Source organism: Pleurodeles waltl, chromosome 9, assembly GCF_031143425.1.
Source record: "Pleurodeles waltl isolate 20211129_DDA chromosome 9, aPleWal1.hap1.20221129, whole genome shotgun sequence".
NCBI classification, from domain to species: Eukaryota; Metazoa; Chordata; class Amphibia; order Caudata; family Salamandridae; genus Pleurodeles; species Pleurodeles waltl.
The window spans coordinates 1,013,097,238-1,013,124,934 of NC_090448.1; the positions used below are offsets into that span (position 1 = coordinate 1,013,097,238).

Below are 27,697 nucleotides of genomic sequence, written 5' to 3' on the forward strand. Positions count from 1 at the left end.
CATATAGGTAAGGGGATAGATTATCTCACACTGAATAAGTGAAGTTCATTCAGCAGGAATGAGATTGATTGTGTGAGACACCTGAGAAGGATTATGTTACTTACCTCGTAAGCATCCGTTTGTGGCATGTGGTGCTGTAGATTCACATGCTCTGCATACTCCTGCCATCTCGTGTCGGGTCAGAGTGGTGCACGTTGTTTTTCTTACAAATAAATACATGTATACTGACCTACAGTGGCTTTTTGGCGTGCTAAAACATCCACGCAGTAGTGTTTTGTGAAGGTGTGTGGTGTGGACAATGTAGCTGCTTTACAAATGTCAGCTATGGGAATGTCTCCAAGGAAGATCATAGTGCTCACTTTTTACGAGTGGAGCGTGCTCAAAGATAAACAGGTAACGGTCTTCTCGCCTTAATGTAGCAAGTTTGAATACATACGAATATCCATCTGGCTTTGCTTGATTCGGATATTGAGTTGCCTTTATGAGTGGGAGAAAAGGCCACAAAGAGTTGTTTACTTTTCCTAAAAGTGTTAGTTCTGTCTATGTAATACGAGTGCTCTGTTGGGTATGAAATGCTGTTTCCGCAACAGAATCTGGATGTGGGAAAAAACTGGGAGCTCAATAGACAGATTAAGGTGCAACTGGGAAAACACTTTAGGATTAGTTTGAAAAACGACGTTGTCTCTATGAATTTGGAAGAAAGGTCTTTCTACGGGTAGTGCCTGGAGCTCACTAAAACATCCAAGTGAAGTGATAGCAACTAAGAAAGCCACCTTCCATGAGAGAAACGTAAGTGAGATTGAGTAAAACAGATCAAATGGGAGGCCAATGAGTCTAGTGAGTGCAATGGTAAGATTCCACCAGGGGTTTGGTGGCACCGAAGGGGGGGTGACTTGCTTGAGTTCTTCCATGAAAGCTTTAACTACGGGGATCCTGAATAGCGAGATATGTTGTCTATTTTGGAGATATGGGGCTATTGCTGCGAGATGCAAGTGAATTGAAGTGTAAGCAAGATTTGCTTCCTGCAAATGAAACAGATAGCAAACAATTTCTTGTCCCATGACTTTCATTGGATCAATGTGTTTGGGTTGGTCATAGCAAACAAAACGTTTTCATTTTGCAGCATAGCAGGCTCTAGTGGTTGGTGTGTGTGCTTCCTTGAGAATGTCCATACATTCTGCAGGCAAACCAAAGTTGCCAAACTCTATGATCTCAGGAGCCATATTGCAAAGGTTGAGCGACTTGGAGTCTGGATGTCGTATTTGTCCTTGTTTGAGTGAGAAAGTCCGGCCTGTTGGGGAGCTTCTCGTGTGGGACTACTGAGAAATCCAGGAGTGTGGGTAACCAAGGCTCGGTGTGCCCAGGTGGGAGCCAAAAGGATCATGGTGAGAAATGTTTGCCTGAATTCTGAATCAGAAAAGGAATGAGAGGGAAAGACATCCTTGTGAGACAGGCGAGGAAGGAAAGCTTTTAGTGCTAGGAATACCGCTTGAAGCTCCAGTTAGCTGAGGTGTAGGGACTGGTGTTTGGCATCCCAGAGACCTTGTCAAGTCTTGGAGATGAGCATCCCAACCTATCTTTCATGCGTCTGTGGTCAGTGTGATGTGACAAACAGGGTCTAGAAAACGCTACCCCTTCAGGAGGTTGTTGGTGTTCCACCATTGTAGAGAACAGTGAGTTTGGATGTCTAACACCACTACACCTTCTCGGTAACCCTGTGACTGAGACCACTGGCAAAATAGACACTGCTGTAGGGGTTGCATGTGCAGTCTGCCATGGAGAACTACGGTAATGCAAGAAGCCATCACCCCCAAGAGACGCCTGATGTTCCTTACCTTAAAGCATTGATTTTCCTGAAACTGAGGTATAAGTGTCCGGAAATGGTATATGCGAGCTGGTTTGGGGTATGCTAACCCTAACTGAGCGTTCAAAATTGCTCACAAGTAAGGTTGAACTTGTAGCGGTTGGAAATGGGATTTGGGAATGTTGAGGGTGAACCCTAGTTTGTGAAGGAGATTCACTGTCATTCGAGTGTGCTGTGGACACTAGTGCAGTGTACTGGCTTTGATGAGCCAGTTTTCCAGGGAAGCAAAGACATGACCGTTTTACCTTCGGAAGTGTGCTGCTACTACTGCTAAGCATGTTGTCAACACGCTGGCAGCAAGAGTGACCCTGAAGGGAAGGACTTTGAACTGATAATGTTTGCCTGCAATGATAAATCGTACGTATTTTCGGTGTGCAGGGTTAAATGGTATGTGGAATTAGGCGTCCTTTAGATCCAAAGCGGTTATAAAGTCACCTTGCTGTAGGAGTGGAATGACATACTGAAGAGTTACTTGTGGACGTGTTCTGATAGAATGTATTTGTTTAGCAGTCAGAGATTGTTTAGAGGTCAGAGATCCAGTATTGGTCTGAGGCACCCGTCCTTTTTTGGGAACCAGGAAGTATAGAGCGTATACTCCTGAATCTTGGTGATGTGGAGGATCAGGCTCTACGGCCCCTTTGAGAAGAAGGGCTTGGACCTCTTGCTTGAGAAGTGCTAAGTGCTCCTGTGATAACATGTAGGTGCGAATGGGAATGTTGGGAGTTATAGCCATGATGGATGATGGCAAGGACTCACTGGTCTTTGGGGATGGTGTCACAGGCAGTGTGAAAGTGTTTGAGTCTTCCCCTGACAGGTGTTGGATGTTCGGGGCAGGAGTTGCAGGTAGTCACTAACAGTAGAGGAGGATTTGTGTGTGGCGGTGCTCTTTCCTCTCCCTTTATTTGACCCCTGTAGGAGGCTTGGAAGTAGCCTCTACTGAAAAAGGACTGGGGAAGTCTGCTCTGTAAAGTGGAAGCCTCCGTCGTGGAGGAGTTGTATGTCCCCCTGCCTCCTGGGCAACAAAAGGAACCTGTGTGCTTGGGAGTTTGGAGGGCACCCATGGCCTTGGCTGTGTCAGAGCTCCTTGTCAAAGGGCATATTCAAAACTGCCTGTTGGACCTCTGGCCTGAAGTCAGAACACCGAAGCCAAGCACGCCTTCAAGAAGATACTTGTGTTAATCTCCTGGGCTGCTGTGTATGCTGCATTGAGGGTGCAACGGACAGAGTTGTTCGTGATAACTTTGCTCTCTGAGAGAATTTGTTGTCCTAGTCTACGGTGCTCTTCAGGGACGTATTCTAACAATTCTTCCATCCCATCCAAATGCGCCCGGATTGTATTGGACCAAAAGGGCTTGAGAATCGGCAATGCACCAAAGATTTGCAGCTTGTGTCACCACCCTCTTCCCTGCAGCATCAACTTGTTTACTTTCCTCTTCTGAGGGAGCTTGTCAATAAGCCCATGCAGCGGTGGTCACTATAGAATTGTGTGGTACTTGTGCCCTGATGTAAAATAGATCTGTAGGGGCCACCTTATATTTCGAATCCGCCCATGGTGTGATTACTCTTGAGCGCACAGGTTTCTTAAATATGTCCTCCACATGTCTCAGCATACCAGGTAGCATGAGAAGATATTGTGTCTGTCTTTGCGTGGAGGCAAGAGTATCGAGCAAGAAGTCCTGTTCTATGGGCTCTTTGTGAAGCTCTACATGGTGGAATGCAGCTGCCCTAGAAACCACCTTCTGATAGGAGGTAGTGTCCACGGGAGGGGAGGCGTGAGCAGGGTAGAGACCATGGCCATTTCACACAATGGGATCATGGTCATAAGCATCCCATGGATCTGCATCATCAGATCCCCTAAATACCCAGCGTAAGACCATGGTGATCCCTGAGGTGTGGTATCCCCTTCTATAGGTGATTGAGGAGAAGAGTGATAAGGGGAAGGGGGTGGAGGTGATAAAGGTGGTGGTGGAGGAGGAAGAAAAGGTAGCTGGCTAACAGCCGGTAGCTGGGCTAATAGCCTTGTCCTCCTCTTTGGAGTGACAGAAATGTCCAGAGCCTCCTCCAAAGTCTATTTCCTCTTTGGAAGCACAGGAGAGGAAGGTGTAGCAATGATAGAGCCTTTGCCTTCTTGAATCTGAAGTTTGCGCTACCTAGCGTGAATCTTTTCAAGAACTGACCGAACTGGAAAAGAACTAGTGGAAGAATGGCCTGATTCCCTGGATTCCGAAGTTTTCGGTTCTGAGTTTTGTCAGCACCGAGGATGAAGCAAGCAGCTGCCAGATCGTTCATGAGGTTTGGTTTGATACTGAAATGATCTCTCGGTCTAAGGTGGTCGAGGTCAAAGCCGTGGCTTCAGCCTTTGTAGCCATTTTTGGCGCTGAGCTGGAATGCGGGGTGCCAGAAACAGTCTTTTGGTACTGACTATGGCTGGATGGCAGTGCTGGAGCGGAAACCTCTAGAACAGGCTGTAGGGCCTTCTTGGAGGGTTTCTGTGGGATAGGAGGGGCCACAGCATTCATGCGCTTGGCAGAGGAAAGTTCTTGACTCTTGGTGTCAGACTCCACATCGGACTCGGAGCTGTCTCAGATGAAAAAAGCTTCCTCCTCCTGCGCTGATGATTTCCCCTGAGCGAGTTCTTCCCCGAAGAGGTCCAAAGTTGAATCTGGCATCTTCTGAGCCATTTCCAGTCGAGTCCTTTGGTCCTGAAGGGTCTTTTTGGATCTAATTGATTTACAGGTGTCGCAGTTGGCCTTACAGTGGTCTGGAGAGAGGCAACAGTTGCACACTAGGTGTTCGTAGGTGTGCTGAAACATAGGGTGGCACAGAGGAAAGAAGTGGAATGTAGTTCGTTCCTTCAGGGAACCATTTCAGTCAAAGGTAGGCCAGAGACGGATGCTAACACCCGGAGGGGCAGTCGGTTGAAGCCCAAACCGACAAAAAGGATAGAGAGTGCTAAGTTAGAAATGCACAATCAAATACAATACCGTCGAAACAGGAAAAAAAAGAGATTGAAAACCGAACCGAACGCAGTCGAGAAGACTGAGTGGAGGCACACACGTTAAAACCCGGTGGTGGAAATAAAACAAACTAACAAAGGAGTCGATGTTCATGTGCAATATCACAGAGAGAGGGAGTCACTAGATCCCGTGAGTTGAAACACTTCTTCGAAGGAAAACAACTTGAAGTATGCAGAGCATGTGTATCTACAGCCACATATGTAGGAAGATGGCTCTGTATATACTATCTCAACGAGAGAGATAGTGTGCACAGAGTCCAAGGGTTCCCCTTAAAGATTGATAGTGGCAATAATAGATAATACTAATGCTCTGTTTGTGGTAGGGTGGTTGAGCAGTAGGCTTATCAGAGGGTAGTGTTAAGCATTTGTTGTACACACATAGGCAATAAATGAGAACGCACACTCAAAGACTTAACTTCAGGCCAATAAGTTTTTATATAGAAAAATATTATTTTCTTAATTTATTTTAGAACCACAAGATTCAGAATTCAAGTAAATACATAAATTGCAAGGTACTTAGCATAGGTAAGTATGGATTTTTTTTTTTTTTAAAGTAAAACAGTAAGGTACACAGTTTTGGCAAAAATGGCAATAAGCTATTTTAAAAGTGGACACTGCAAAAATCAACAGTTCCTGGGGGCAGTAAGTACAATTTAATTTAGCAGGTACAAGTTCCGTCTCTGGGGCATAGGCAGCCCACCATTGGGGGTTCAAGTCAACCTTAAACACCCAGCACCAGCAAAACAGGGCCGGTCAGGTGCAGAGGTCAAAGTAGGGCCCAAATAACATAGGCGCCTATGGAGACTAGCGGTGCTCTGTTTCCAGTCAGCTAGCAGGTAAGTACCTGCGTCCTCGGGGAGCAGACCAGGGGGGTTTTGTAGAGCACTGAGGGGTCCCAAACAGGCACACAAAATACCGCCTCAGCGGCACAGGGGCGGCCGGGTGCAGTGTGCAAAGTAGATGTTGTGTTTTGCGTTGAAAGCAATGAAGGGACCCCGGGGGTCACTCTGGCGATGCAGGCAGGGCACAGGGGGACTTCTGGGGCCAGCCACCAACTTGGCAACGATGAGGGCTGCCTGCTGGTCACTCCTGCACCGGTAGTTGGTTTCTCTCTGGCCTGGGGGCTGCGAGTGCAGTGCTTCTTCCAGGCGTCAGGTTCTTTGTTATCCAGCAGTTAAGGTCAGGGGGAGCGTGTGGATCCTCTCTGCAGGCGTTGCTGTGGGGGTGCAGGGAGGTCGTCTCAGGGTGTCCATGTCATAGGAGTCTCCTGGAGGTCCTTGCTGCAGTGTTGGTTTCTCTGGACACGAGCTCGTGGCATCGGATGCAGAGTGTTGGGGACTCACGCTTCCGGAGTGAGCCTGGAGTCCCTTTAAAGATGGTTTCTTCTTTGTAGATTAGACAGAGCTGCTGTCCACGGGAGTTTCTTGGTCCTTTTAGTTGCAGGGCAGTCCTCTGAGTCTGCAGAAGTCACTGGTCCCGCTGGATGCGTCGTTGTTGCAAGTTCTATGAATCTGGAGACAGGCCGGTAGGGCTGGGGAAAAGTCCTTCTTCTCGTTTAGGTTGTCAAGAAGTCTGTTTTCCTGGGTTAAGGGTCGCCCCTAAATACTCAATTTAGGGGTGAGTTTAGGGCTGGAGGGCAGCAGCAATGGCTACTGTCCCTGAGGGTGGCTAAACCCTCCTTGTGCCTCCTCCCTGCGGGGAGGGAGCACATCCCTAATCCTATAGGGGGAAATCCTCCAAAGCAAGATGGAGGATTTTCTAAGGCAGGGGTCACCTCAGCTCAGCTCAGGACACCTTAGGGGCTGTCCTGGCTGGAGGGTGACTCCTCCTTGTTTTTCTCATTATCCCCTCCGGGCTTGCTGCCGAAAGTGGGGGCTGTGTCCAGGGGGTGGGCATCTCCACTATTTGGAGTGCCCTGGGGCGCTGTAACACCACACTTGAGCCTTTGAGGCTCACCGCCAGGTGTTACAGTTCCTGCAGGGGGAGGTGTGAAGCACCTCCACCCAGGACAGGCTTTGTTCCTGGTCAAAGAGTGCACAAAGGCACTCACCCCATGTGGCCAGAAACCAGTCTGGAATTGGCAGGCTGGCACAAACTGTTCAGCCTAGCACTAGTAGTTGGGCTGGTATGCAAGGGGCATCTCTAAGATGCCCTCTGTGTGCATTTCTCAATAAATCCCACACTGGCACCAGTGTGGATTTATTGTGCTGAGAAGTTTGATACTAAACATCCCAGTATTCAGTGTAGCTATTATGGAACTGTGGAGCTTGTGTTTGACAAACTCCTAGACCATATGCTCTTTATTGCTAGCCTGCACTTACAATATCTAAGAATTGGCTTAGACACTGTAGGGGCATAGTGCTCATGCAGCTATGCCCTTATCTGTGGTATAGTGCACCCTTTCTTAGGGCTGTAAGGCCTGCTAGAGGGGTGACTTACCGATGTCACAGGCAGTGGGTTCTGGGCATGGCACCCTGAGGGGAGTGCCATGTCGACTTAGTCTTTTTCTCCCCACCAGCACACACAAGCTGTGAGGCAGTGTGCATGTGCTGAGTGAGGGGTCCCCAGGATGGCATAATACATGCTGCAGCCCTTCCCTGGCCACAGGGCCATTGGTACCAGGGGTTCTATTTACAAAGGACTTACCTGTGTGCCAGGGCTGTGCCAATTGTGGAGACAAAGGTACAGATTTGGGGAAAGAACACTGGTGTTGGGGCCTGGTTAGCAGGATCCCAGCACACTTTCAATCATAACTAGCCACAACAAAAGGCAAAAAGTTAGGGGGTAACCATGCCAACAGTGGCATTTTCCTACACCATAGAATTGGGGCATCTTCATTTATGACCAGAGATAATGCTAGGATTCCCAATATGGGGCAGGGGGAGGAAGGGTGACCAAGGGGTTAAGATAGCGGTCGCCCTTTCGTAGTGCTCGGGACTCCTCTGTCATCTGCCTTAGGCAGCGCCCGTCTCAGCCCATCCCAGGATTGGGGCGGGAACCAAGAGACTGTCTGCTGCCCTTGGAGCGACCAGGCAGGTGGCAGAATGACGTGGAATGGGCCACACCTAAGATGGCGGCCGGGAGGCTCTGACGGGGCGCATGGCCGGTGGCTGGGCTAGGGCTTCTGCTGCCCAAGTGTGCAGAAAAGGTGAGTGTCCCCCCCCACCTCTGCTGCTGAGATACCTGTAGACTGCGAGAGCTGTAATTGGCAAGGACAAGCCGGCACAGCCCGCCACGTCGCAAACGTGCATAGATCAATTTGCTACGGGCTGCAACGCAACTCATGTCAGAGATCTGTCACTGAGCGGCTCTAGTGGGGAAACAGGAGCCCCCAGGCAACCATTCTTCAAGCTATCCAGACGTCCCAGGCAGCGCTGGAAGCCAAGATTAGGGAGGTCAGAGTGGACGTGGAGCTAGTGCGCCATGATCTCCGTAATGTGACTGCTCGGATTACAGAAGCAGAATCGAGAATACCTACCATGGAAGAAGAGCTGGTTGCCTTGAAAAACACAAGTGTCCACGCTATCCGTCAATATATCAGAACTACATTGCAGGGCAGAGGATGCTGAATACTGGTCCAGGCGCAATAATCTTTGTATCGTAGGCCAGTGGTTCCCAACCTTTTGATTTCTGTGGACCCCCATTTTATCAATACTGGAGCCCGGGGACCCCCACTGAATCATTATTGGAACACGGGGACCCCCAAGGAGTCATTTCTGATAACTGTGACCTAATATTATTAAATTTTTAAAGAAGCCGCGGACCCTCTGAGGAGGCTTTGCGGACCCCCAGGGGTCCCCGGCCCACAGGTTGGGAACCACTGTTGTAGGCCTTCCGAAGAACGCTGCTGCCTCCTCTCGGGCCTCTTTCTTGGAGGATTGGTTCCGATCCTGGATGCCTGGAGACCGCCTCACGCCATGGTTCGTCATAGAACAAGCCCACAGAGCTCTGCAGGCCAGGCCACCGCCGGGCTCCCCGCCAAGGCCGGTGATACTTTGTTTCTTCAAATTTAAAAAGACAGAGACAGTGCTGCAGGAGACGCGGTCCAAAGGTGATCTGTGCTGCGACAGAGCAAAGGTCCTTGTATTTCTGAAATACATAAGAGATGTTCAATTGCAATGTCGATCCTACACGGAAACAGAGCGATGGAAATACCCTACCCTCTTCTTTTCCCTGCGAGGCTTTGAGTGTTGCATAACAATCAGACCCATTTTTTCAAGAACCCTATGGCAGCACTGACATGGATAACCGAGGATGTCCCTTTGGGTGCCTCTGGTGGTGGCCCACGGCAGACTCGGGACAGAGTACCAACAGACAGTCAGAGGAGAGGGCCCCCAGGCCTCGACAACGAACGCGCTCCAGGAGGCATAGGGCACAGCGGGGCTCACGGTCCGGCTCCCCGTGGGGCCTCCATCTGGGGGTACCACGTCAGAGACTCTACATGAACAATCAACAAACAGCTCAGGTGGCGAGGAGGAGAGGCAACAGGCAAAGGGGTAGATACCTGTGTGCTTGAAGACGGCTAGTGACTCTGATCTGTCCCAAAGTCCGGTGCTGTAAATTCAATTGGGTGGGGAGGGAGGGAGGAGCGAGTAAAACTCACACTAAAACATACGCTGCACTATAACTGCCTAGTATCCAACGCTCTTTAATCGAATGCTATGGAGGTGTCCACCACTGCCCAACCAATTGGGGTTTAGAACTCGCTGTGTTAGTGAGTGAGATATTTTATAAGGGCAATAGATGCTTCTTGGGGGAAGTATGGGTGGGAGTTGAGGGGTATGGGATTTCAGGCCATGTAACAAGGCACTTGTTATTGTTATCTGAGTTCATTGCTTGTTTGCTGTTACCCACAAGCGCACAGGGAGGTTGGAAAATGCTACTGTATGACTAAGAGTACACCACACACAGAGACACTAAACTTACATGACTGAGGGAGGGCCCAAAGGATACCCGGGACGACCTAGGGATAGAACTTTGATGGACATACACCCGCAGACAAAATGGGTCCAGTACATACTATCTCATGAAACGTTAATGGTCTTCTAGATAAGACCAAAAGCGCAGCCGTACTTGCATATGTCCACCGTCATGGCGTGACATGCTTATGCTGCAAGAGACATCTCCTAAGAGACCGCTGTCCCTTTTTGGCCCATAAGGGCTTTGACAGGGTATACAACGCTGGGTTTGTGCGTGGCTCGAGGGGCGTTGCGATACTGCTCCACCGCTCATTTCCTATGGCGGTCACCCAAGTGTGGAGGGATCCACAGGGGCGATATGTAGCCCTGATTGAGAAAGTGGACAGCCTCACAATCAATGCCATTAGCGTATATGCCCCGCCAGTGACAGTACGTGGGACTCTTAACGATCTAACCAACTTGCTCTTGGATCTAGCCCGGGGAGTCACCATGTTAGGGGGAGAATTCAATGCAGTTTCCGACTACGGATTGGATGTGACTGGGTCACCGTCAGCCCACATGCAGGCCACGACCGCTGGCGTCCACAGGGCTGTGTGTTGCATGGAGGGTGTGGAACCCACGGCACCGAAACTTTAAGCACACTTCTGCGGCCCATCATACGCAGTTGTCTGAGTACCTTGAATTGATTCCCTCAGGAGCAGAAGATAAATCCTCTGACTCAACCCAGAATAGTCGCAAAAAATTAGAATCTCCATATTGAGCACACTGGAAGGGGAATGGGATTTAGAGAGTCTGCCGCAGAGATGATGTTTCGTCAGATACTCAGTCTGCCACCTCACGTCTTGTTTGACTGGATAACGGCACCTGAAAAATCACATTCGCAATTACTAGGGACACACTATTATCTGTTACTATACTTTCTTAATAATTAACAATTAATTTTCTCTGACATTCAATGTTCTACTCACTCACCCTAAGCTCCCTGAGGTTTTGCTTCTCTCTTCTGTGTAAATGTTTATTATGCTACAGCATGCAGGTTTGGGGCAGAGATTCCGCCGACTGGTCCAGACCTTATATGCCAACCCCACGGCCTGCGTGCAGGTCAACTGTACCTTATCCTCGGTCTTTCCTATCCACCGGGGAACACGCCAAGGCTGCCCCGTCCCCTCTCCTTTTTGCCATGGTAACTGAACCTTTGGCGCAGCTGATTAGGATAGACCCACTGTATTGCGGTTGGAACTGGGTGCCATCCTCTGAAGAACAAGTGGCCCTGTATCCTGACGAAGTTCTGCTTTATATGGAGGAACCCAGCGAAACTGGTCCAAGGAGCTTCCATCTTCTGCACTGCTGTGAAGAGGCATCAGGCATCAAAATGAACCCACCAAATCTGTGTTGGTGCCCCTAACGCAGTCACAAGATTCCTACGATTGGCAGGGAGTGGTGCCCATTTGCTGGCTGAGCTTTAAATACCTTGGTATATAGGTGGCCACCCTTTCGGAAAAACACATGGAACCTAAACCTGGCCCCATTATTATCCCGAACCGAGGCAGATCTACAAAGATGGCACGCATTGCTGTTAAACGTTCTGGGCCGTGTGGCCTTATATAAAATGATGTTCCTGCCACACCTTTTTTGTAGGTGCTCCAAAATGTTCCTTTTTTGATCCAACGTTCCTGGTTCCAGGCACTGGAGAAAGCCACCAACTCGTTCCTCTGGCATGGCGCGAGGCACCGGGTAGCAATACAACACTGCCAGAGGGGGATTTATGACTGAGGAATGGGCATGGCTAACCCATACCTTTATTACTTTGCAACACAACTCCTGGTGGTGCATGACTGGTTCAATGGGGGATGGGTGGACCTGGTCTATCAGAGTTAAACTCGCTGGGATTTCCACGTATTCTAGATCTTCTTTATGGCTCGCCGATTCCCCGAGACATGGATCTAGTGACCAGAACTGTCTTCCTAGCTTTGCGTGTGGCACTGCGTCATAACTGATGGAACACTGTTATCACCAAACAGACTCCACTATGGCACGGCAGGTGGCTGAGCAGGTTGACGGCGCTGGGAGGATTTGTGAAATGGGACCTCGTGGGCATTTATGGAGGGGGGACGCCATGCGATCCTTTCACGATTTGCAATCTGACTTTCAACTGTTCCGCATGCAGTTCTTCAAATATCTCCAACTTCAGCATGCCCTGGGTAAGCATTTGTCCCACACAGACTCAGTGCCGGAATATAGTCCACTAGAGGCCAAGCTACTCATGGTTAACTTGGTGAAGAAAGGAATATCCCAAATTTATTAAATGTTAATTAACAATGCTCCAGGCAACCTAAAACAAATCAGGAACAAATGGGAGGGCTGGCTGGGACCTATTGAAGAGACTGACTGGGTGGAGGCGCGAATGGCGCCCAGAATGTTGACGGTGTCCACAAGGCTGCGTGCGGTGCAATTATACATTTTGTATGGGGCTTACCTATCTCCTGACAGACTCTATAGGGCGGGGCTCTGCCCCTCCACTCAATGTCTGCGGTGTGCAAGGGACTCAGCAGATGTCTTTCATACGGTTTAGACATGTTCGCTAATACAGATATACTGGGGTAAGATAAATTGTGAATTGAATGTTGTGCTGGGAAGGGAACAACAGCTGTCCCCAAAATTGGTTCTGCTTGTCACAATGGAAGAGTTGGAGGGCACAACATCTGACAAGCATTTGTTGGGACAGCCATGCTGTTGGCCAAGAGAGACATTGCAGCTGCCTGGAACTCTCCCACGGGGCTGATCCTCCAGAAACGGAGGCACAGAGTGGACTGGTGTGCTAACCTAGAAAAGTCAGTTTATGAGGTGAGGGGCTGCTCCCATAAACACAAGAAAGTGTGGGTGAAGTGGTTGGGTCTTCTCCCTTGAACTAAACATGCATGTGTATCTCCTTAGTGTATAGCAATGTTGTGGATCTGTCATATGGTTCAAAGAGACTGTCATTGTAAGTATAACTCTAGGCTGGCTGCGCCAAACCTTACCTGTGCAATGTTTCTCTTTCTTCATTTCCTTCTTTCAAGAAAACCAATACGAATTGTATATATATATATATTTATAAAAAGGACTCTCAATATGAATGGGGAAATGTACAGGTACCTAATGGTAAGGCATGGATTGGCAACAATCAGGAATATCTGAATGAACTATGTTAAGTCTGGCTGTTACTCAAAGGCAAATACACCTGCTGGCTCTGAAGGATCCATTAATCAATGTATGTACTGAAATTATGCTACAATCTTGGTGCTAATTTCATTGCAATGCGAAAAAATGTGGTGGTTAATATAAGTAAATAAACAGATGCCCAAATAAACAAATAAAGTGTTAATTAAATTGAACTGATTGCTGTAATGAGGAATGGGCTACTTACATACAGTTAAGTCCTCATTACTAAAAGTCCAGGTGTTCCTCACCAGTCTGCTTTTTAAGGAATGCTCTGCTTTTCTCTAGTGATGGACATGATCTGCTGCTGTCCTTTTTATGTCTTGTCTGCCAGACAGTGCATGCTGTGGTGAGACATATTGGTAGCTTAAAGTGGTCTTAGAGCTCACCCCATCACTTACCATTGGTTGGCTTAATAGTCACGCATTTGTTTGCTTTTTAGTCATCAGCTTGTGGGGCTTTTCTTACTCTTCTTGTGTTTGTCCATCCCCTGAAGCATAGATGCATTACTGGTGTCCTCCACTGCTTGCTTTCCAAGCACTACTTTTAATTTTTTGCTTAAGCACTCCAAAAGAGTAAGTGTGTTCCAGCTCTCTTCCTCCCTTCCTCATGTACTTCTCACCACCCTGGAGTATGTGATGAATTCCAAATGGCTCTTTGAAGCAACACCTATAATGTCCCTTTTATTGATTTTGATTTATCCTCAGGGTACTCTGATTCAACAGCATGCAGTTCCTGCACATTTAACCCCAACCCGTTTCATAACTCTGAAAGCTCCAATCTGTGTCAAGAATGACTCAAGCCTACGGTCCTACCATGGGCCAGAGGCAGGTTATCTGTTCTTCTACCCTCAGGCACCTACCAAAACCCAAGGACCAAATCACCTGGAGATCTTGCATGCCGAATGCTTTCAAGGAATACCGCATTGTCTTAAGTGCTTCCCTTGAGGTGGTACGGTCCCTAAACTAGACAACGTTTGAGAGAGACTGCATCAGTCTGGTAATTTTCCCTGCTCAATCTAGACAACAAAATATTTTCAAAGGTCTTGGCAAAATGCCTAGAGAAACTAAATTCTCATTTAAAAGATCTGGCCACTTTTGCTAAGTACAAGGTTACACAACAATGTTGGCAAAACATTTAACCCAAGTTATAAGGTTTTATTTCAAAGGGACTGATTGTCCTGACTGATATGCCTGGAATTTGTCAGCTGCAACTCAGCCACAAACTGTGTTATGCCTCCTAGTATTGGCAGAAACTTTGTAAACTATACTACTCCATCTGATAAATTATCTACAAGTATTCCACATTTACACACTTGACAACTTGGGCAAGACATTTATCAATTCTACCACCCCAGTAGGTTTCACTCTAGTCATGGAAATTCTGGCACAAAAGAATAGGTCTAATTCTGAAGTCAAAATTACATCTTTTCAGTATGCAGACTTCTGTACTTGAACAATTTATAGACAATGTCTTGGCTCACCAGAATTTTCATTAGGAAGTACAGGCTTTCTAGGGTGGCTTGTAATTCAAGGTAAAATGTAATAAACTAAGTTATTAATGGGCATCCTAAAAAACATCAGGCCATCATTGATAGACCATCAATTATATGTAATTTGTAGGGATTGAAATGCATAAATACCAACCTAACCTGAAAGTTAGGATTGGCTTATAGATTTGCAAACCTAGCAATATCCTGTTCATTTAAGATAAATGTAGTCAAGAAGAACTTTCGCCCATATACTCTCTATACTCATCTCTCAGTAAAAGCATATAAGGCCAACTTGTTGAGTCTTCAAAATAGAATTTGAAAAAGTCTAATAATCAGGAGCAGATAATCATCAGAAAGATTCCTTAACAACCATGAGAAGATAAGCTGATATGTTGAAGCATTCCTCTTTAGATTAATCCACATTTGCCCCAGCTTTTAAGAAAATGGAGGTAGAGGTTCCTTCATAAGCAGTGGTGGGAGACAGATGGCATTGTTGCATTTCATGTGTAGTGAAAAAAGAATCCTACTCAGTATCTTTCCTTATCTTTCACCCTCCTGACTCCTGTACAAAAAATTAAGTTGCATTTCATTGATGAATTTATTTGAAAACGAATGCAGTTGCTTAAATAAACATTTGTGAACACATGAACTGTACATACAGGACAAATGCCTGCCTTATATATAGTAAATGAGTAGTCGGAACATTCAAAGATGGCTACAGCATTCCTAATTTTATCCCCCCCCCCCCCCCCCACAAGCTGTGGAACAATTGCACCTTTTCCAGAGGATAGGGCTCTATATTTGTTACTGAACAATCAATTAAACCAATGGTGACATATTAGGAGGACTGTGACTGCCAAACTTCTCACTTGGTTTTAATTCTTCACCATTCATGAGTCCTCTTTGTAAAGTAGGGGCTAGACATTCAAAGGTCCGGTCTAGATTTTAATAGAAAGAAAAAGCTAGACACCTCATAATTCTCTGCATTATGTGGGATGTAATATGACTGAGGGTAAATCACAAAGATCTCTCATCTCACCATGACACCAATTCACTGTAACCTGGACCTGTGGTCAGTGACAACTAAAGGGATATAAACAGGCCTACAGAAAGAGGCATGCATAAGGCATTGGAGTCTTTTTGAGAAGGAGGAATGAAACAGGATCTAAGTACATTTCAACTCTTTCAACGACTGTAAGAAGTAATGTGGGTTGCCTGAAAGGGAAAAATTTAAATGCAAACATCTCAGACAGAGTTATTATAAACAGATTCTCTTACTTTGTTTGAGAAAATAATCCGGTCCTTTGGAAGGCGTAATAATAATGGCAGTCTAGCCTTGTCATGTTCTCTAGACAAATATTCATACATAAGCAAATGGAAAATTTAAACTGAAAAGACACCATGAAGCTAGGGCTTGACTTAAGACGCTTCAATCCTCTCTAAAAAGTTCAACACATGGAAACTCAATGTAAATTACTATTTATTGGTACCTCAGATCTGCAAGTTAGGCCCATGCAAATAACGACGTTCTGAATGAATGCCGGAGGAAATGTGGTGCAGTGAGTACATATTTGGTGGGACTGTATAAAAATTTCAAAAGCTGGAGGGAGGAGCGGTGGATTATTATACTTGTGACTGAGACAAAAATCTCATGTGATCCACTTACTGGTTGGTTAAGAATAAGTGAGTCACCTAATTAGTTTCAGAAAATGTTCGGTTATACATACACAATAAAATTATTGCTTCTGAATAAACTACCAATTGCTAATTGTTGAGCCGTTAATGTTAAGTTTCTAACAGCAATTATTGATAATCAGATGTAGATACAATTGTGAATTACATGGCCAGCAATACTTGAAGAAGTAGCTTAAGATAACAGAACTTTGTGTGAAGTGGCAATTAGGGCTTTTAATCTTTTTATCAATAAAATAACTTACTTGCCTACTAAAATGACTAAGATGTGAAACCTGAAACATTGTCACTGGTTTTATTGCAAGGAAACATAACTGTGCATGTAACTCATATGTTGCTTTGAGGCTCTATATGAACTTCTGTTTTTTGGGACCGGATCAGAGAAGGCAAGGGCAGTGTGGGGTTTCCAAGTATCAATATAAGAAGGCTATTTTCATTCACTAAATTAGTGTACATTATATTGCATTAAAATACTATGAACTAAACCATGAAATCTTGAACTAATTTTCACCAAACCTCAAATGTAACTAGATGAGTCTATGTGATTACCATGCAAAATTAGGCAACATTTCCTCTGGAATTTCAATTGTTAAACGTCACAAAGCATTTTAAATTTGTGACAAAGTGCAAGGTAGTCCTAACAATAGTGGAACATAAGTGCCATTATAAGCAAATGAAAAACAGTGGCCATAGAAGAACTTTCTCTAAATAATGATGCAAGTTAGCAACTAAGCCTAGGAACACATGCTGATTTACTGCTCCCTTGTTCCTCAATCTCATGTTTGTGGGGCTTGCAAGCAATGGAGTGTGTCAGTATCAAGCTGCAGTATGGCACCTCATGCATGTTTTGAACGTGATCTGAAGCAGCAGGCCTGAACTGGACAACAGAGGTATACTTGTCTTGGTGCATAAAACAAATAAAATGTACTGCATGGATAACTTCACAACCTCCCATAAAATAGTGTCAACATTAACAAAAACAAAGATGCAAAGTAGATCTTCACACTTAAAAGGAATATGTGAGGTAGAATGATAACTTCTTTAGTTACCACAGTGTCAAAATAGAAAATACGCAAGCTATGCAAAAGATGGACGGGATGAGCATTGTGAACTGTTTCCTTTCACAAGCATGGTTTTCCTTGCAGTTGGGGAACAAGAGAAGAAAGGTAAAAGTACCATATTTACAGCTATTTCTCAATGATTGTAGAAGTACATCAGGAAACAAATAATGAAGAAGCCAAGGAACAAGCACAAGTCCACCAACCCATGTAGAGCTTTTACCCTCCCAGTATAGAATTCAGCTGACTCACAAAGTAACCACTGCAAATACTATGGAAAACGTTAACAAAATGTAATTATATTTTAAAGACAGAGCCAAACTGTAACTGTGATGTTGTTGCTGAGCATACTGTATTACCTTTACAATATTTGTAACAACAAGGTCTTGGTTAGTTTCACAATCCAACAAGAGATTTCTAATTCCATCCATTCTGACACGGAAGTCTTGTGCATTTAGTGAAGTTGTCAATGCCTTTATGTACTCTGCAGATTCCATTAAATTACGAGGGACAGTTTTTTTGGTACTTTCTCCAGTTTCCCTATTATAAAGATAACAGCAATATTGTAACACATTAGAAATAATAATAATTAGTTTGTAAAGAGCAATGAAAATGTTTACTATATATAACTACTTGCTCAATAAAAACAGTTACACTAACTCTGCAGTACATCACACTCAAAGTCTATCAGTGATAGGGTCTATGGGTATATATATATTTTTTTTAACATTAAGTGCCCCGTGCACTAGAAAACATGCCTTATTAAATTACAAAATAGAAAGATACAGAAGCAGCCTGTAGATGTGTGTATGAGGGAGACCACATGAGAGGGACAACAAGTATGCTATATTTTTTAATTATTAATAAAGGGGAGTGTCATCTTACCAAAACGAGACTCTAGGATCCCACATTTCAGACCATAAAACATATGATTACCTGAAAGAGCCCACCAGATAATTTTTACATTATAGTTTATTTTTCAATCACTATTTTGCTAGTATAGTATCCGTTGTTCAAATGGCAAATAAGACAACATTTTCTTCCACCCCTATTAAAACTGGAAATGGAGACTTTTTTTAAACAGCATTTATGAAGCACAGGGGGCTTCTTTTTTTTTTTTTACATCATCGATGTATTGATGGATATAGATTAATATTACAATACAAACTACGTCAGGTTCATCTTACTTAAAAACTACTCTGAGAAGTAAGCCTTTTGTCTTGCATCACTTTAATACTGTAGTTGGGGTAGCGCTGCATGAAAATCATTAATATACACATGCCTTTGATTATTATGAAACAGTAAAGTTTCTACCAGCATTAATTCTGGGAGAGTAAACTTAAAATCAATAATGTACCACTATGAGACAGTGAGAGGCTACAGTGAGGTATTAGAGTATTAGTGGACCATTGGATCCTGCTGTCGACTTTAACTCTGCCTATCACTGCCAATTCCTTCTCATTTTCCCTACAATAGCAAATGAAGGAAAAACAGATGAAACCGAGGGGCTGGTACAAAGGGTCTGGTGAAAACTACCAACAGGAAAACCTCAATGCTGAAGAATAAAACACTACTTACCTGTAATGCCGGTTTCACTATCTTCACTAAATTCATAAACAGTGACTTTCTTCATCTGTGTGCAAAATCCTCGAAGAACACACCCAGCAGTGAAAGCCTTCAAAAATATAAAGTTGCCTATTGAATGTAGAACTTTCTGTTTTTAATCTCCTGGTTGAAAATAATTTACCCTCTTTAAAAATCCTATCATTTACTCCTTTTTAAAAGTAAATGGTGTCATATCAGCAACAGCCCCATTTAAGAGAAATTATCCATAAAAAAAACAATGGAACGTGGCAGCATTGTTTGAAATCATTAATCTGTGTTATTGTATTTATTGTGGAAATTAACTTTCTCTTCTCTACATTAATCAGGCATTGTTAATCAGGAGAACTAAAGTATGTGAAACAATGTGAGAAAAAGTTTTTTTATTTTTTAAAGAAATCATTAAAGTAACAGTGGAGTCTTAATTCATATGCCAAAAAATGCTAACAGTAATACAATCTTGATTATCCACAACTAACTGCTATGCAGTCAGTTTTCAGTTTTTAAAAACTTTATTATTGGTTTCACATTCCTGCAATTCCCTTTCCCTTCTGCTTTTTTGGGGCACCATATTCTGAGCTGTATCTCCAAGTACCCTCTTAGAGGCCCTCCCAGAGCATAACCGAGAAGTCCACCATCTCCTTGTCAGTAAAATATTGTTGGGTTGCGCCCCATAGGGCATGGGCGATGTCTCTATCCTGCAAAGCCCACACAACTAATCTCCAGCCGCTGCTCTTTCCCTGGTTATGTGCACCAAGTGGGACTTGCAGTGGTGAGTGGTCTGATATGCCTCTTCCTAGATATTTTTCCTCCCTTATTTACTGAAGTTGTTCTGTTGGAAGAAACAAGTAATCCAACTGAGAGGGACCCATGTGCGACAGACAGAAAGGAGTGTTCTCTCTCTGAGAGGTGTCTGACCCACACAAACCGATCCCATGGCTTTTCCAAAGTGTGCCAAACACATAGGCGTTCGCTGCGGTGGGTCTTGAATAGTATTTTTATCAATGGCCCTGCACATCACCTTGCTATAAACTCCACCCATTGTGTGGTGGTCTCCTCCCGGAGCCAGCTGAAGTGGGGTTATCATCTAGGACCCTATGGAGTACTCTGGGTGGCGCATAAACAATACCTTGCAGAGGTGTTTTCTTATTCCATCTTTATTGTACTATTACATACTGATCTTCTGAGTCCAACCATTGCTTCTAGATTTAGAATGGGGTTTGTTTCTTGATTAAAATTGCCTCCTCTCTAGAACTTCTAGTGCATCCTGCATGTGCCAACAAAGTATATCAGCTTCTCTGTAGACATTGGCAACTGTTCCCCAGATGATGGGTTTTCTGCAATAGTACTATGTCCAGGGACAGGCGACGGAGGTATTGTGCCACAACCCACCTATTAATCTTGCGGCCCAGCCCATTCATAATCCAAGATAAAATCTTAAAGTGGTCTGTCATGTGCGTGTCATATCTAGTCGCCAAAAGTGTTGTGTTTATGTGTCTCGGGTTCCCTGGGTGTCTCTGGTCTCCCTTGTCTCAGTTTCCGACTGTAATTAACATGTATGCTGTGCCTATAACACTATAAAATTGGGGGTCTCTCCTCAACCTATTCCTACGCTCGGACTGGGTGGCGAAAGTCAAGGGATTTCCCTTGTAAAATGACTCGGAGCTTGGCTGGCTAGAGCAGCATGTATTGGATCCCAGGGCCCTCCCTCAATTTTTGCTTCACTTGTTCAAGTGACCTCCGTTGCTTTTGTACCAACCTGGTATAGCATGGGAAAATTAGAATCCTCTGGTACTTGTGTGTAAGGGACCCTATCTTCTGGTCTGTGTGTAGCACCAAGTCCCTGTATTTATACTTTAAAAAGTGGACTATTTTTGAGCGGGATGGTGCTTCTGGAGGGGACGTACTCACCAGTGCTTGGTGAGTTCTATGAGCAAACTAAGGACATCTGGTCTCCAGGAAGGGAGGTGCATAACCAGAGTTATTTTTCCAGGGGTGACCCTCTACATCATCTGATCTACTTGTCAAGTGGGAGAGCGTGCCTTTCATTTGCTGAACCACCTGCTGGAGGTCTTTAACCGTGCCCTACAGCACACTGCTACAGGTCTATGATTTGGTAACTCTTCCTGTGGTTTTACACAAGTCCTGGAGGAGTCATGCCCATACTTCCCTGACTTTGGCTTCCAGAGTCTTCTGGGAGGTCCTGATATAAGCAAGATTATCTGTTTCGATGGGCTTGACCCCTCGGGCCCCTCCTCTCCCACCGCTTACACTGTGGGCTGGATAATGGGTTTGCCACTCGCCACTGTCACTCCTCACGCCAGGAGTAATTCACCACAGAACAGCCTCTACAGCCACCAGACCTCTTGCCTGGAGTGTCCTCAATCTGTCCCCTCACCTTACCCTCTTTTCACCATCAATCCTAAGTCCCAGCTAGGAGAGGTTTCGCTTGGGTCAGCAGGACTTCTGCTATCTCTCTCTCCCTTCCAAAGACCCTCACTTCTCACAGCTCAATGGGGGAAGTGTCTCCTCTTCCAGCTGTTTCTCACGTGAGGGGGCCAGCATCACGCCTTCTCTCAATTTCAGCACCCGAAGGAGCTCTTGTCCTGGCAGTGCTTGTTATGGCCACCACTGCCTCTGTCGGTGCAAGGACCACCGCTTTCTCTATTGCTGCTGGTGTGTGCTTCTCACCCACTTACAACTACGATGGTTAGGTTCCTTCTGATTTGCCTTGCGCCCCCTTCATTGCTGTCTTGTGCGGGAAGTGCTTGGTTCTCATGTGTCCATGCCAACCTTTTGAGGATTCACATTTACCCCAGAATGCTGTTCGGGTCCTGGCATGGGAGTGATAAAGACTGGCATTCGCCATCTTGCATGTTGTAATTACGCTAACTAGTTTTCAAAATGTTGATAACAGTTTTCACCTCATCTGTAAGTCAAGTGAGCCTTAATCTGAATTGTATAATTTGATTCTGCATTTAATGTTTGTCAACCTGTGCAATACATTCATTTAAATAGCTAAAATAATCGAAAAGATAAGTTTGAACAGATTGGTTTTTCCTCCCAAAAGCTACCAATCTTGAACGCCACGGCCTTTGATATGCCTTTCTCAGTAGATCTGACTGTCCAGACAATAGAGTTTCATGAACATATGAAGGGACGCCCATGTAGCTGCCGGGCAAATGGCCAGGGGAGGGATTCTACACTAAAAGTGGTAGGAGCTTTGGACCAGGTAGAATGAGCATGCAGTCCTTCTGGGTGCTGCTTTTTGTACAATGCATAGCATATCTTTATGCAGAGAAGGATCCAATGGGAGATCAGTCTTTTCTGCACATCTTTGCCTTTTCCCGCTCCAGCGAACCCCACAAAGAACCATTTGTCGACCCGTTGGTCTTTGGTGTGATCTATGTAGAAGCTTAGCTTTCTTAGGGTCAAAGCAATGGAATCTCTGCTTAGAGGGATGAGATTAATCATAGGCAGGAGGATGGTTAGGCTGACATGGAACGATGTCACAAACTTTGGCAGAAAGGATGCAGGGGTCCGCAGAACCAGTCTGTCTGGAAAGAAGGTTGTGTATGGTGGGTTGACAGAGAGCTCAAAGCTTATAAATGCTGGCCCACCTGCTGTAACTGCCCAATCCCCACTAAGGTAGGCCTTCCATGTACACATATGGCCCTATGCCTACCCACCTTTGTGGTGTGGGCAGCAGGGGTTGGGTGCAGGGCTTGCTCGGGCTCAATATGCTAGCGGTTAGTTTTCATCAAGATTAACTGAACATCGAAGGTTTTTAGCAACCAAAACCCCCCCAAAAAATAAATAAAAAAATAACAGCCCTCCCAGTTATCTTTACCCCTCTATACCCCTCTACCCCGATGGATCTGCTCAAACCTTGACATGAACAACAGTATGCTAAACATCTGCCAAATTGTGTGTAGATTTGTCAGAATAAAATTTATCAGCAGATTAACACTTCTTTCATCCCTCTGCATGGAAACTAAGATAAGCTTAAACATGCTAAATCGCTGCCAAATGCCATGCAGATCCATGAGACGATGACAAAGTTATTAGTGAATAAAAAATGTTTTGCCTTACACTTTAAACTCACACCCTTCCTCCCCAAATGGATCTGCACTAAACCTGAAAAACCTGTACTGGTGTAACTTTCTAACTGCCTGTCACATTTAATTCAGATTCATCTAAGGGTGCTAAAGTTACAACCAATTCAACAATTTTTGTTACCTTTTAACTTTTATTGTGCTTGACAGACTGCCACATAAAAACACAAGTTAGTTATTTGGAACTGTGGTTCTTCAGCACTGGTATCTTTTATAGACTTACATGCTTGAATCATTCCTCGAAGTATAAGTCCCCCAGTAATTCTGAAATAGTAGTATAATGATCTAGGAGTTGTAAAGGGCATAGGCAGTGGCCACTTTATAAGCACAGTCACTTCATTTTAAAAGACCCAAACTTCAGCCAATGAGGTGAGAGTGCGCTGTGACTCAGAGGGGTTTACATCTCCTATTTCTAATGCATGTCATAAAGAAGGGAGTTCCAGAACTTTGCTCTTCTTCGAGGCCTGCATGATAGATTTGCTGGAAAGTACAGGGAGAAAGGAGAGAATTTTTTTGAGCACTTAGGATAGAGAAACAAACATTAGTACTAGGTAACCTAAGGAGAAAACCAATCATTACAGATGAATAGAAGGCAGAGAAAGAAGACTCGGGAGGGCACTGGGCTGAGGACTGGATGGGAAATTGCATCCATCTTACGACTGCTGAGTGACAGATTGAATCCTGTCAGATAATAACTATTTGATCCATTCCAGAGCACAAAAACATATGCTATAGCCAATGAGTCACTTTAACAATTCAGGGTGGGACAGTGAAACACAGACGAGAAGTCAAATAGGACCAGGACACTGGTGCCACCTTGGCCCAGAATGAGATCTTGGATCATCTGATATGGGCAGAAGCGTGATCTCTGTGCTCTGATGTTCAAGAAAACTGGATTTTGTTTGTCAAGGAGGTAAACCGAGTTGCGAGTTAGTGTCCTTTTCCAAAATCGTAATGTAAAAAGGCAGAAGGGAAATGGGCCTGTAATTAGCCAGTATTTCCAGGGCTATGAATGGCTTCTTAACCAGGGGCATGACCATAGCCTGTTTCCAGTTGGAGAGAACGTTGTATATGGTGAGAGAGAGAGAGATTACATAAGTTGATGATAGGAAAGATGAGTGACAACATCTATAGCTAGGAACAGAACTCAGGTGGGGCAGAAGGGCAGAATTTTATCTTGCTGTTGTGAAGATAACTTGTCATCTCGATGGAAAGAAGAGTAACACTAAGAATGTATGTTTGGGATTGGCTACTGACCAGATTTTCAGAATGAATTTTGATAGAGTTTGAGATTCACATTTGAATTTTAGCCAGGAATTAAGTGTCCAAACTGTCACAAGTCACAAGTTCTTGGGAAGGGTTGATGTTATTATGACAAGTGTTCAGACCTTAATCAAACTTTGGAAAAGAGCTCCCTAGTTGGGTTCATAACTTCATTAATTCTGGTAATATAGTACGTGGATGACGCACACACAATGCTGGCTGTGTTTTCCCTCAAGTCTCTCTAGAATGTTGCAGTGGTGTTTTAAGTGAGCAGTTTTGCAGTGAAACATGGTGCCTAAGGGAGGGGCCTGTGGGGGACAATGAGGTTTTTCAGAGCAACATTGTGAATTACAATTTTCAGCTGCTACTTCTGCATAATAGGATGGAATGAGGGGAGACGATGCTAGGGCCAGCAATAGGTCTTTTTTAGTATTCTTTGAACAGGGATGTGTAGGTTTAGGACCAAGGTAGTGTGCTAAAACATGAGATTTAGGCATAAGGCAATGAAAAGACGTGTGATCTTACAAAGTAAGTGGGGCAGAATTAGTTGCTGAGAGAAAAGAGAGATTTGTGAAAATTGGGTCAAGTGTATGAGCTGCTTTATGTGTAGTACCAGCGTACTGATAAACTGAATACCAGACCTCTGTGTTGGTTTTTTATACAAATCGCTTGTCCTGTTAAGGTGTCCTTACCTCCAATCTGAGGAATGGAAAGGTCCCTGCGGTACTAAAATATGTTTACACACAGCACTAAAAAATGTATATATGAAATACAACATCCTTAGTCTATATGTAGGAGAAACTGCAGGGATCATAGAGAGAATCATACTAACAGGATTAATAAGATTTTCAATCTTTTAACAAGTGGGCAGTTGAGCTGCAACAAGCATAACCCTCCATCTGCAAACAGTACATTACAAGCATTAGAGAATACCTTGAAAACAGAAACCGCGAAATGATGGGAGGTTGCAACATTAAAAAGTATACTGAAGCTGCTCACACAAATAGGGAACTGAGAATCCTAGTATTCACCCCAGAAGAAATTACTAATCCGGATCAAATAAGAAAATGGGAAACTAACCTGAAGAAAGTCTCTAATAACATGATTAAACAGCTCATTGATATCTCGTAAAATGTGAAAAACAAAAGGCTAAAGTTGATGACCTCATCAAACTACGAGGTCAAAAGAAATAAAATTCTGCAGAGGTCAACTGGACTGCCAGCTGGAGAGGGTATATACCTTTGCTAAGACATACCATAACCTTATGAGAACAAACAAGGAACCAGGAACAGACAGCCGCTCAACGGAACAGGAACTAGCTCAGGCTCTGAATGCCCAAGAAGTGCAACTTAAGATACAACCACAAACATAAGAGCACATTTTAAAGGTAAAATGCCACTTACTAGGTATAAGGAATACCTATACTCATGATACGAGAATCAGAACAGAAGCACCTTGACACAAGGAAGACTAACCAATTACTTTGCAGAATAAACTGTAAACTTTGCACTTGTATAGCGCACTACTCACCCGTTAGGGTCTCAAGGCGCTGTACTCATACCGATGAGGAACCCCTCCTGGCTTTTCCCTGTGAGGCACCCACTCCGGGACAGCCCCAGGGTGAAGCCAGGCATCCAAGCGCTGTGAGGGCCGTTGTGGAGATTAAGCAAGCTATTGCCCAGAGTTACAGAGTGGGACCCATTAATTAGATTAGGTACCGAGGTGAGCATTAGCTGGTCCAAGGGAATTGAGCTCAAGACCCGCCGAGGCGGGAACTGAACCCTGGTCCCGGACCAGATCTCTGCATCAGGGTCTGCCGTTCTAACCATTGTGCCGCACATGAGCTAGGAGGAAAGAACAACAAAAAGTAGCCACTAACTAGTGATCAACCTTTCCAATACAATACTTACAGTTAATACTACTAAAATAATAAATTGGCGACTATCCTTCTGCACCTCTGCCTTTTGGGACCCAATAATGAACAAAATTGTCCTTGTAAATCACAAACTTAAACTGTCTTAATTTTCCAGTGACAAACCCTAAAACCAATATCAGAATAATACACTGTATACAGAACCCTCACAGTTCAAGACCTGGAAGATATACATCTTATTTCAACCCTTTCTGGAACCAGGGAAGCGCAACCAACAGTACAGTGTGGACCCTGGAGCAGGAGATAGGAATCAACACTAGGTATATTATGACCAACATCATTCAAGTAAATCAAGTTTCAAACCACCCCCCTCAGGCCACAACTTCCACCTGAGAACACTAAAGACATATTTCACATGGCTGTCTCGCGAGTTTTGAATAAGGAATTCAAGAAATGCTAATAGAACAAAATGCTTACCTAAAATATGAGTCAGAATTGGAGAACATTGATCAAGACACAGCAAACGAATACAGAACTGGTAAACCGGGAAGCAGAAAAGGGAGGTAATATGGTCCTTCTACATAAATTGGACTATTCTGGGGAAGCTAAGAGAAAATTAATGGATATTAACTGCTATCAGAAAGTCAAAGATAACTTCACAAGGGACAATCAGATGAGACTAAAAACAACACTTGAAGAGTGGTACAAAAACAGCCTGCTGACATGGGAGGAAAAATAAACCATCTCTATATTGAATATCCTACCATTGCTACCTTTTACCTACTCCCTAAAGTACACAAAAAGGGATTCCCTCCCCCAGGATGTCCTTCTATTGCAGGCATCAATTCAATCAGCTCACACATAGAGGAGTACGTAGACCACCAACTTCAACCACTGATGAGGAATCTCCCATCTTGTATTCAAGATACTAAAGTTATCTTAAGGAAGCTGAATAACATGATTTGGGAGGAAGATTACATACTGATTACCATACACATAGTGTGTCTATACACCTCCAAAAAGGCATACAGACAGGATCAATACACAAAGTAAGGCACTTCGTACTAAACCAGCACATTTCATGGAATCAAACAATATGATCAGAGAAATTATATTCTTCTGCAGGCAGTCCCCCACACAAAGTGGAATCTGTAGAGGGGAGCTGGAGGAACTAGGAACCCCAATATGTAAGTACCAGGGTGCGCCCCTACCCCCCCCCCACAACCAGGAGATAAGAAATAAGTACCTGGTTTTCCACAAAACCAACAGGAGGACTTTGGAAAAGGACTGTGCAAGACTCAGACAAGACTGGAAGAAACAAAAGGTGGATCCTGACAGAAGATGACCTGCAAAAGAAGGGGACCAAGTCCAGTTAAAGTTGGAGTGTCCGGCTGTGGCAGGAGCCACTACCCACCCTTCTGTTGATGCAGGACCAGGTCGACGGTGGATGAAGAAAGTCTGCAGTGCAGCACAAGAGGAGTTCCAGAAGTCATGCAAGTGATGTCCCACGTCGGTGGTCGTGATGCAGTCAGTACTGCTGGAAAACCACCAACAAGCCTTGGCAAATGTAGGAGTCAAAGAAGAAGGTTTTGCAGTGCTGAAGAG

The 27,697-nt window shown here is 44.6% G+C and overlaps 1 protein-coding gene across 2 annotated transcripts in view; it reads right to left on the reverse strand.

Annotated features, from left to right (window-relative positions):
- Positions 1 to 27,697, reverse strand: part of TOGARAM1 (TOG array regulator of axonemal microtubules 1) — a 489,673-nt gene that overhangs the window by 48,690 nt on the left and 413,286 nt on the right. For both annotated transcript variants that reach the window (XM_069208622.1, XM_069208621.1), the window contains one exon: positions 17,599 to 17,779. In XM_069208622.1, coding sequence (XP_069064723.1) covers positions 17,599 to 17,779 — 181 coding nt within the window. The remainder of the gene's footprint in view (positions 1 to 17,598; positions 17,780 to 27,697) is intronic.